This window comes from Dipteris shenzhenensis, chromosome 8 (assembly GCF_047967505.1).
Source record: "Dipteris shenzhenensis isolate YYH24624 ecotype China chromosome 8, Dip_SZ_1.0, whole genome shotgun sequence".
Lineage (NCBI taxonomy): Eukaryota > Viridiplantae > Streptophyta > Polypodiopsida > Gleicheniales > Dipteridaceae > Dipteris > Dipteris shenzhenensis.
Genome location: NC_141603.1, coordinates 25,039,109 through 25,050,932, shown reverse-complemented (window position 1 = coordinate 25,050,932; position 11,824 = coordinate 25,039,109). Strand labels below are relative to the sequence as shown.

At 45.0% G+C, this 11,824-nt stretch overlaps 1 protein-coding gene and 1 pseudogene across 1 annotated transcript; both read left to right on the top strand.

Annotated features, from left to right (window-relative positions):
* The first annotated feature begins 819 nt into the window (after nt 1-819).
* LOC147899326 (uncharacterized) lies at nt 820-5,005 on the top strand. Its single transcript, XM_087377697.1, has 3 exons — nt 820-855; nt 1,403-2,170; nt 3,910-5,005. Exons 2-3 carry the CDS (start codon nt 1,404-1,406, stop codon nt 5,003-5,005), a joined length of 1,863 nt encoding a protein of 620 aa, XP_087233823.1. The 5' UTR covers nt 820-855; nt 1,403.
* Nucleotides 5,006-6,589: 1,584 nt separating this feature from the next.
* Nucleotides 6,590-10,100, top strand: LOC147899325 (pentatricopeptide repeat-containing protein CRR2, chloroplastic pseudogene; annotated as a pseudogene).
* The last annotated feature ends 1,724 nt before the right edge of the window (nt 10,101-11,824 follow it).

Sequence of the window (11,824 nt, the reverse complement as noted above, 5' to 3'; positions counted from 1 at the left end):
ATGGAGACTGACACGGAGCTATGCTGAGTAGTGGAGACAGAACTATACTGAAACCGACACACAGACAAGCGAGAGCAAGTCAGCAAAAGAGACACAAACTCAAGATAAACGTATCGTAGTAAACGCTCCAAACAAACCAAAATCTCAGGTCTTGCTGCAAATACACTTCTGCACCAATGACCAGAAATGTACAAATCAAATAGAACTTATTCTGCGCTCTCTACTCATGCCTCTTCAAACATTTATATAGTTTTCTTTACAATAGAAAGCAGCAAAAAGCACTTATATGGTTTTACTGTTTTACTCAAACAAAACTTATTTACTATTTACGTGCTTTACTCAAAAGCTCAGCTTTTTCATCAAGGGCCTAAGATGAAATAGAATCTACGGCTTATATTGATGACAAGTGGCTCAAGGAACTTTGAGAAAACCCAAAAAGCTCCCTAGGTTGCCCGTCGTAACTAGAAAAAGAGAAAAGCCGCTTTAGGCATGTTATACACCCATCCGGACGTCTTCACCCAATTTTGGCTCCATCCAATGAAAAAGCGTGCCGGTTGGTATGTGCTTTCACAACGAGGCGGACGGGCATCTTCTCATTTCCTAGGTGGCAAGATGAGTCACGAACGAAAGTAGTGGAATCCTAGGCGGCGTCTTCCCCTCGCCCAACTCTTGGCGTAGCTGCTGGCTTCCAATAGAAATGTCCGTCTTCCTGGAATATAGGCGATTGCACATGGTTTTGGCGGGAGTCTTTCACCATTTCTTTTCTCTGGCGTCCTTTGTTGCGTTCTTCACCATTTCTCAGAATTGCAGTCCGCAAGTTTGGAGTCTCAGCATTCCAATAGCGTGGAAGAACAGGTACATTCCCTCTCTCATGCTCATTCCAAAATTTTCCTTCTATCTTCCCTCTAAATCCTCTGTCTTCTTCCGAGCGTTTGCCCATTCCCTCCAGATTTTTGTCAAAAAAGTCATTTTTGCGAGCTCAAAAGTAATGGACGTTTTTGCGATTGACATGCTGCTCTAAAATTTGGTTTCGGGTTCTCAATACATCAGCCCTGTGATCGTGAAGGGTTATATTGCAAGTCTTTTGAGCAACGCTGCCTCATTCTAGGCCTCATTCTAGGATAGGTACACTGCTAAAGATTGTCAATGTATGCCAGGGCTATTCGTCCTGTCTCTTGACCTCTTCAAACTCCTCAATAGACATTACTTTTCCATTTACACTGAGATGACAAGCAGGTAGGATTAATGCATTGGGAAATCACTTATTTGCTTCATCATGCGTAGCCCAAAAAATGGAGATTGAGTGTATGGTGTAGCTTCTGTTCACACCTTTTGCATTCAATCCGTCTTCTCTTGTTGAGTAGAACACCAGTTACAATTTTAAAATAGTTTTTTTTTTCAGGATGGCAATGCAACGCCTGCTTATTGATCCCAACTATGAGGATGCCCTTGAAGACCTCCAAAGCTTTGAAGTAACAGATTCACAATTGTCAGGACCTCCTTCGATGGTTATGTATAACCAATCGCAGATGTTTGGTTCTCCAAAATTTCCAGCCATCTTCCCATCTTCGTCACCAATGTTCTTTGGGATGCCACCTGTCATGTCTCAGCCATCTACCTTTGCACCTTCCGTTCTATCTGTGGGATCTCAAGGTAAAAAAGATGTTACCCCTATTGAAGGGGGTAAAAAGGGTGTGAAGAGAGGAAGGCCACGAGCATTGGAAGCTCCTTATGCAAAGCCCGTTGGGCAAGAAGCATGCCAAGGCAAGACAATTGAAGAAACCGGACGAGGGAAGCTTGAATCGGAAGCAGATACAAGTTCAGCCAAGGTAGTAGTCCAAAAGAGAGGTAGAGCCAAAAAAAAGTGTCTAGATACCCAAGCCTTGGAAGATGAATGCGAGGGAGAGGGAGGAAGAGCGACAATGTGGAAAGACTTTTGGGTTGTAAGCTTGATCCATGAGCGTGGTGGAAAGAATGAAGAGTTCAATAAACCGCAAAAGCAGGGAACATATCTATGGTCCAAAATTGCCAATAAGCTAGCTTCAGCCTATTCAGAATTTGACAAAGACTCTGAAGCTTGCCGCAAGAAATGGGGTCGAGTATATGATCAGTACAAAGCAGATAAGCTACACAATTCCATATCAGGAAATGATGTGAAGCGAACATGTAAGTGGTATGACATAGTGGATGAGTATATGCACGATCGTGCACATGTTCGCGTATACAGCCATGCCTCGGCTACTGGGGAGACAGTGGTACTAGACGAATCAGAAGCCATTCATGAGAGTCCCAAAGAAACCAGCCCTGTGAGTGCATCTGTTTCCAACAAACCAATGTCTACCTCATTGAGTCGTGGTGGAAAGAAAGATTCTCAGATGGAAGAATTTATTGCACAGGTCAACGAGAGTGGACGTGCTATTTTGTCACAAGTACATCAATCTTGTCTGAAAAGGGATGAAGCAGATGCACGTAGGGAAGCTGCTGAGGCCCGAAGGCTTGATATCATGGAGACTCTAGGGGCTGCTTTGGTTCGATTTATAGATCATATGTCCAACAAATGAAGCTATGTTCAAGTTTGGGACTGCATTTTATTTAGTTATGTTGCTTGTTGGACATCTAGTTCCATCTATTTCTCTCATTTGGACAAATGAAGCTATGTTCAAGTTTGGGACTGCATTTTATATATTTCAGCTGTCATTTGGACATCTAGTTCCATCTATGTGTCAGGATACAGTTCTATTGTTCCAGATGTGTTCTCAATGTGATCTTCTATTTTCGTTTAACAAGAGTATGGTTTCCTACAGTTTGAAAGCTATTTCTCTCGTTGCTCGTGTGTTGTCACTGTAAGCTTATATTTCATGCAATCTGAATTTGCTTTCCTCTAATTTGAATTGTTGTCATTGTAAACATTTACTTTCTTGCAGTAAGAACCTCAAAAGATAGGGTCAATGCCCCACCTGTAAGCACCCGAATGAGGAGTGCGAAGGGGCTTAATGTTAGTAGAAATGTAGTGAAGCAATGTAGTGAAACATCCTGAGTACAAGGCTGCCACATGGGAAGTCTTCAGGCTGCCAGTTGGGCATGTAATAAGTCTTCATGCTGCCACATCAGGCTGCCATTTGGGCTACCACATGGGAAGTCTTCCGGCTGCCATTTCGGCATGCACATGGGAAGTCTTCAGGCTGCCATTTGGGCTGCCACATGGGAAGTCTTCAGGCTGCCATTTGGGCTGCCACATGTCTAGTCTTCAGGCTGCCATTTGGCTAGACTAAGCAGAGGGCTGGAGTACAGCAGTACATGGAGCATAACAGCCACTAGTGTATGTAGAGGAGAGGCTGATTGCAGCACACAAGAGCTATCACATATTTCGTGATGCCTGTAGCACACAAAGGTGCTAATGTACCTCAAGATTACTCATAAGTTTGGTAACTGTACATCTATGTGGTATTGATGCAAATCTCTAATTGCTTATCCGTCTACATTGTTAATTTTTTCCCCCCTAAAGCAAGAATTTTCGGACAGAACTAATAATATCTTCATGCCACTTACAGCAAGCATGGACATGACGAAAGAGGAGGCCATATTATGTGCTTGTCTTTGTGTGCTGCTCATAGCTCAATTGATGGAACCTCTACCAGCCACCGACAACCACGAATTGGAGGACTTGATAATGGTGTGGTTGCTACAGCAACATAATAGTGTTAAAACAATGCAATCACGAAGGTTACTATGTCGTCGACAGCGGCATTTCAACCGAGCTTGTTAGGCATATGCACGGCCACAAAATTTTATGGAGAGGTGCTTATTTGGTTCTTATTCAGATGCAATGTTCAAAAGGCGCATGCGTGTAAACAAGGAAACATTTCTTTTCATATGCTCTAAAGTAGCTCCTATTATGGGTCGACAAAGCACTTGCATGCGTAGTGCTATCTCCCTCGAGAAGCGTGTATGCATAGCATTGCATAGATTGGCTACAGGTGCAAGTCTAGAGGTCATAGGTGACTTATACGGTTGCGCAACAAGCACAGCATGCATGATTGTGAACCTCTTCTACAGTGCAATAAAACAGTCCGGACTTCATGACTTGTATATAAAGTGGCCTAGCGAGAGAGGAATGGCTAAGATAGCACAGGCATTCGAGGCTCTTCGAGGGATTCCATATGTGGTTGGTGCAGTGGATGGATCACATATCCCAATCATAGCTCCTCAGATATATCATGCGGATTACTATAACCGCAAGGGATTCCATTCAGTACTCTTGCAGATGACCGTGATGGCAGATTGTCGTGTCTGGGACTATGATGTTGGTTGGGCTGGTGCAATTCATGATTCAGTCTTGTTTACTCGTAGCAGCCTTGGTCGTAGATGCCAATCCAATGGGCTTGGAAAGTATTGCTTGTTGGGTGACTGTGCATATCCGGCAAGGCCCTATATGTTGCCTCCGTTCAAAGGTGGGAAGGATGGTCTAAGTCGGTGTAAGAGTCATTGGAATTTCATCCAATCTAGTTCACGCATGCCAGTGGAGAGAGCTTTTGGAATGCTAAAAGCCAGGTTCCGAATATTACTAAAAAGGTGTGACATTGACTTGAAGAATGTCCCAGACATGGTAGCCACATGCTTGGTTCTACATAACATGTGCATTGTGCACGGAGACTCTTTTTTGTCTGATTGGGTGCGTGAAGCCGAACAAGACTTACATGCTGGCTGCAATGAGTTCGAGACACAAATGCAGGCATCATGCACTCTTAATGAAGTTCAGGCTGTTATGACCGAAGATCCAAATGACATATTGGAAAGGGGTCAAAGTGGTTGGGATGGTGCTATCGATGGTGGTTGCAGTTCTTCATGCCACCCTATTGGCTCAGGTGCTGAGCGACGCAATAATCTTGCACGATCTATGTACCGAGAGTTTCTCAAACGAAATGTGAATGGCATGTTTGCTGAGGGAGATGAAGAAGTGGATGATGATGAGGACAATGAAAGTCATGATGTTGTCGGAGCTTGAAGATCAAAATGGATGCATGTGTAAATTGTTCTTCAATTGTGTCTAAAGCGTTCTCATTTTTGGGAAAGGCAATAGAGCCTATGCGTTCCCAAGTGTCCAATAATATAGACAGTTTTGAATGCATTTCATGTCGAGCCATAATGAACAAAATTTGATGACTCCTATAGTTCTTAGCCAATTGTCTTCAGTAGCCATGGTGTTTATGACAGTAGGAAACACTCCACTCCAACACAAATAGTACTATCAAACCAGTCCCAGATCAATAATTGTGTTCATCCACAAGAACTGGAAAATTTGCACACACAAACAAAGTAAAATGACAGTAGAAACATGAAAAACCACAGTTAAAAATCCAATAAGAGTACCACTGTATCTTCCATCACTTGGGAGACTGCTTTAAATAACAATAATACCGCAATTATGTAGGTCTACAAAACTGTTCCGATCGCCTACCATTATTAAACCGAATCTTTCAAGAAATGATCAAAAGCAATCCTGCAGAAGTAAGCCCTACAGCGGAGTCATGGATAGCGTTGACAAAATGCCTCTAGCAGGAACAAGGAATGCCTGTATTATTCACAATAATACATGACTTCCTGTACATTTTGCTGTACACAGGGAAGAGGGCGGATTGCAAGAGCCACAGCTCTGGAACTTGAATCACCAGCTCCAGCCAGAGTGCCCACCTCTCAGGGAAGCAGTATCAGAGCCACCTGATGATTCAAGATAAAGTTGTATAGTAGTATGCTGGAGGAACAACAGAGACAGCTCAAGTACATCGCACAATAGAAGATCCCTATTAAGACGTTGTAACTTGTAGAAGCAGCCGCTCAATGTCTTTACAGACGATTTGAACGTTGGAGATCTGGTACCCAGTGGCCACAAGATTCGTTGAGCTGCACTTCGGTACAGACTTGTTGGGAACTTGGGAGGCATGCAAGATTGAGGTCGCAGAAGGAAATGGGGAGAGCAGGAAATGGGGAGAGCGGCAGACTATAGTGAAGGAGGAAGCTCAACCGCCAAAAGGGAACGGAGAGAGCGCCACAGTCTGCTGAAGGCTTGTTCTCAACCGTCAAATGTCAGGAGGCATGTCCGGATGTGTATGAAACGCCAGCTACTTTTCCATGGTTAGTGACGAAGCAAACGAGCGCCCATCGCTAGTCTGGTTCACCTCGTCCGGTGGACGGGTGTGAAACCTCCCTTAGACGAAAAACCATCTCCTTGCTATAGCCTGCCCTTGCGGGGTAGTGCTAACAAATGATTCCCCACACGATTGGATTTCTAAGGTGACCCTACGGCTACTCGCAGGCTCTTACATTCAAATTTTGATAGTGCGACTCACTGAAGTCGCTGACTGTGCATGTGATCCATGTGTCCTATCGCCTCCCCCCCGCCGTTGACGCTTGGGAATCAGTGCCAAGTGACAGTTACCGGTCAGAACTGGCTGGGCCGGTCGTGGATCCTCCGGGGAAACGCCACTTGGTGCCACCTTCCAAAAAGAAAAGAAAATGGGCCTTGAAAACTCAGCCCAGATGGTTTCTCCATTGGAACATCCCAACAAGAAGATTCAATGCTTTGCTTAGGTGCAGCTGCGTCTTTCTGTTCTGTTTAGCGCCAAAGTTTTGCTTCGAAATTGAACGGGCTCACAATTCTGCGATTCGGTGAGCTCTGCTTATGCGGTTACCTTCCGCTACCGAAATGATTATCTAATTTTCTCGAATGATTCTGTTCAATGGGTGATCTTATTTGCCCGCTTCTAGTAACAACATCATGGCGCTATTCCTCTCTGATGTTTCCTCTTCTTTATCGTCGGCATCGGGCATAGAGGCAACTCCACCACACAGGTCAGCATTTTGCACGCCTGCAAACTTTAAAGTCTCGGATAGGCCCTGCCCTTGGGCTTTGAATACGATAATACACTCTCCTAGCCACCAAGGCAAGGTCCTGGGGTCATGCCCAGTGAGGTTGGAGCGATCAGGAAGTGGGTGGACGTCCAATTGGGCCGAGCTTGTTAAAGAGGTGATTGGCGAGCTCGAGATATATCACAGGTTAGTTTTTGGCACGCATACAGGCTCGCATGTCTCCGATAGGCTGTGCCCACGGTGTAGGGATAAGCACAAGAGGAAGGTCTTGGCGTCGTTGGCTGTCCCCCATCTGAGGTGGATGGCTACAGAGCCCGAGCTACCATGCAGTGGGTGGTCGTCCAAGGAAGAGGTGCCAAGCGAGCTAGAGACCAGCAAGGCCTCTGGCTCACAGATGTCACATAGGCACCATCATCGGGTTGAAAGACACGGTGCTGTCAGCTTGGATGCGGAGATCCTCTGTCGGCTGGGTCCAGAGACAGACCATGATACCTATGCCTTGCTTTTGAGGCGTTGCACTAGTGCCAAAGCCCTGTCTCAGGGAAAACGTGTGCATGAACACATGGACAGAAGTGGCTATGCTGGAAACACATTTCTAAGTAACCTTCTCGTCCAAATGTATAGCAAATGTGGGAACCTACAGAGTGCATGTGCTGTGTTTGACAAAATAGTCTATCGGAATGTGTACTCTTGGAACATTATGATCGCAGCATTTGCCCAAAAAGGGAACCTGGATGATGCTAGGGCACTATTTGCAGAGATGCCACAGCGGAATGTGGTCTCGTGGAATGCCATGATCACTGGCTGCATCCAGAATGGGCTTGGCAAGGAGGCGCTGCACCTATTTGATCAAATGGAAGCCGAAGGATTTGAGCCAGATAAGATCACCTTCATGTGTGTTGTGGATGCGTGTGCCAGTGTGGTTGCCCTACAAAAGGGTCGAGTGATACATGCTACTGTTGCTGGCAATGAATGGGAGTCGGATGTTATTATGGGGACAGCCCTCGTCAATATGTATGGCAAGTGTGAAAGTGCAGATGATGCAAGGGCAGCGTTTGGAGGAATTCGACACCACGATGGGGTCTCCTGGAGTGCCATGATCGCTGCTTGTGCCTGCAATGGGCATGGCAAGGAGGCCCTGCAACTGTTTAGTCAAATGCAGGCTGAAGGCTTTGAGCGAGACAAGATCACCTTCATCTGTGCTGTGGATGCATGTGCCAGTGTGGCTGCCCTAGAAGAGGGTCAAGTCATCCACGCTGCCGTTGCTTGCAATGGATGGGAGACAGATGTGGTTGTGGGGACAGCCCTTGTCAATATGTATGGCAAGTGTAGGAGTCTAGATGATGCAAGGGCAGTGTTTGCAATGATTATGCTGCGGGACGTGATCTTCTGGAATGCCATGATCTCTGCATGTGCTCAGAATGGGCGTGGCAAGGAAGCCCAGCACCTGTTTGATCACATGCAGGCTGAGAGCTTTGAACCAGATCATGTCACCTTCACCTGTGTTGTGGATGCATGTGCGGGTGTGACAGCCTTGGAAAATGGTCAAATGATCCATGCTGCCATAGCTGGCAATGGATGGGAGGCAGATATTGTGGTTGGAACAGCCCTTGTCAATTTGTACGGTGAATGTGGGAGCGTAGATGATGCAAAGTCCACGTTTGCAGTGATTCCACAGTGGAATGTGGTCTCCTGGAATGCTATGATTGCTGCATGTGTGCGGCATGGTCATGGCATGGAGGCTCTGCAACTGTTTGGTCAAATGCAAGTTGAAGGCTTTGAGCCAGACAATATCACGCTCACCTGCGCTGTGGATGCGTGCACATGCCTGGCTGCTCTAGAAGAGGGTCGAGTGATCCATGCTATCATTACTGGTAACAGATGGGAGTCAGATGGTATTGTGGGGACAGCCCTCATCAATATGTATAGCAAGTGTGAGACCCTGGAAGATGCGTGGGCAGTGTTTGCAGGGATGCCAAAGCGGGATGTGATCTCCTGGAACTCCATGATTGCCGGGTATGCCCAGAGGGGGCAAGGTAAGGAGGCTCTACAAGTCTTTGATCAAATGCAGGCTGAAGACTTAAAGCCAGACATGATCACCTTTATCTCTGTTGTGGATGGGTGTGCCAGTGTGGCTGCCCTAGAAGAGGGTCAAGTGATTCATGATACTGTTGCTGGTAACGGATGGGAGACAGATGTTGTTGTTGGGAATGCTCTTGTCAATCTGTATGGCAAGTGTGGGAGCCTAGATGATGCGAGGGTATTGTTTGCAGAGATGCCAGAGCGGGATGTGGTCTCTTGGAACTCCTTGATGGCTGCATATGCTCAGAATGGGTATGGCATGGAGGCCCTGCACCTCTTTCGTCAAATGCAGGCTGAAGGCTTTAGGCCAGACAGGACCACTTTTGTCTGCATTCTTACGGCGTGCAGTCATGCAGGTCTGGTTGCTGATGGTAGGCAATGTTTTGTCTCAATGAAAAGAGATCATGGGATAACACCCTCGGTAGAGCATTATGCACGTATGATTGATCTCCTTGGGCGAAGAGGACTGTTGGAAGAGGCAGAGGACCTGATAATGAGTATGCCATTAGAACATGTCCCTTCAGCGTGGTTGAGCTTACTTGCGGCATGCAGAATTCACAATGATGTGGACCGAGCTGTGCGTGCTGCAAATTTTATTTTTTCTTTAGATCCAGGGAATGCTTCAACATATATATTGCTAGCAAACATTCATGCAAACACAGGTAGTTTCGATGATGTAGTGAGGGTGAGAAAGGCAATGATTGATAACGGTGTAAAAGTGCGAGGTCGAAGTTGTATTGAGGTGAATAATAAGGTGCATGAATTTGTTGATGGAGACACATGGCATCCTGAACAGGACGATAAATTCCAAGGTGCAGAGGTTGATCAGTTACATGGAGGATGGTCATCTGCCAGACACATATGCAGGTCTTCATGCTGTGGATGGAGAAGAGAGAGAAGACTTGTTTTGCTACCATAGCGAAAAGCTGGCCCTTGCTTTCGGGCTCATTTCCACCCCCCCAGGAACACTTATTCGTATCACGAAGAACCTTCGGGTCTGCTCTGACTGTCATTCTGCCTTGAAAATTTTCTCTAAATTTGTTCAAAGGAAAATAGTTGTGATGGACTCTAATATTTTCCATCACATTGAGCATGGAGTGTGTTCCTGTGCTGATTATTGGTGAGATAGCTGTCAGGCACACCTCTTGAAAACGTCTTATGCTAGCTGATTTTTTGTCTTTTGTCTGTATGTGAATTTATTTCTGGGTTTATTGGTACAGGACCCAGGTAATTATTTTAGAACCTGGCATATACTGGGATGTCATAGTAGCTAGTCCCTGCTGCATGATGGAGTTAATGGTTTTCAACCTTGTGACTGTCATGAGATTGAAACTGCACACTGTGTTGTGATTTAAGAGGATGACTTTGGGCATGTTCCTCAATTCATCTAAATATACATATTCACAGGGGCCTTAAAAATGTGTGGGAAAGTGCAAATGATCAAGCCTTGTAGGGATGAAAATGTATGCACTACATTAACGGCTTTGTGATGGATATGAGATGGTCTCAAAGCTTTTTTTTTTTTGAAGTAGCATTATTCTATCTAGTTAGATTGAAGCCTTGTTGATTTACTGCAATGTCCCATTAGGTTGAGGCAGGAAATTTTGTAACTGGTCCAGTCTGATGCTCCACTCTTGTTTCTAGTTGTGACATTGTGTCTCTATCAGTTTCTTGATTCTTGTTGCATGCTACACTCGTACACTGGTCTTGTATATCATTTATAGATTGTGTAGTCTACTGCTCTTATATCTTTAGTGCTCGTTAATGTGCGTCTCGGCTCTCTAGTAATGATGGATCAGTCAAGACATCCACTTTATGTTTGAACCTCTCCATCCCTCGCCAGTTTTGTATGAAGTTCCAACTCTGGGAGGGGTTTTTTCTCGGTTTCATCCTTACCTATGGCACATGTGAAAGTTGGTGCAAAGATTTGGGTTTCCCTCGAAGATTGTTCATGTGGCTTGTCATCCAACAACTCCCATCATTCCATCCTCTTCTGATTGGACTTGTACATGCTATCGTCAGCTCACACCTCCTTCCCATTGGAAGTTTCAATGTAAAAGGAGTGTAATGTAAATATTATAGAAGCACTCTAAGTGGTATTGTGCTACTAGAGAAGGCTCAACGCGGCGCAGTAGTTGAAGGCAATAAAGAACCAAAGATAACACAAGCTTGAAAACAACAATGAAATGGAAGGCACCCTAGCAGAGAAATTTTGTGAGTTGAATGTGATGGTTTCAATAGTCTAATGTTGGACAGTGATCCTCACTCACTGTACCAAGTTCCCACCAAGCAAGCAACTAGTGGCAAAAACATTGTCTACTAAGTTGAATGAATGATGTCAATGTTGGGAAGCATATGGTCAAGTGAGTCTCACTGATGGAGGTTTTAGAAGTCGAAAGATGGCTCAATTTGAAGAACTTGTGAACGTTCAAATGGTAGAACAAGAGTACGTGATGCCAAAGGGTATGCTAAAAGATATATTCATAAATATAAATGGGGCTTACTTCAAGGAACTTGTGAACGTTCAAATGGTAGAACAAGAGTAAGTGATGCCAAAGGGTATGCTAAAAGATATATTCATAAATATAAATGGGGCTTACTTCAAGGTGACATTTATGATGGTAAAGAGGGAAACTGAGTAGGGATACCAATGTTGTTGGGTAGGCCATGGTTGAAAGGAGAAAAAGTGGTAGACAATTGCGGAAAAGATATATAGAATGAAGGCAAGTATGTGTAGATATAATGCCAAAGAGTAGAGTCACAATGGAGTGCAAGCTAGAATGCATAGAAGTAGAGGAAGCATATGCCATGGATATAGAAGAAGAAGTGCAATGAATACTATCTTGATACCTACAGCTGATGCCATGAGAGTGGC

Coding starts and splice junctions, on each gene's coding strand:
- LOC147899326 (XM_087377697.1), top strand. CDS start 1,404: ATGGCAATGCAACGCCTGCTTATTGATCCCAACTATGAGGATGCCCTT. Junction 2,171..3,909: donor GATGTGAAGCGAACATGTAA/GTGGTATGACAT, acceptor GGGTCGACAAAG/CACTTGCATGCGTAGTGCTA.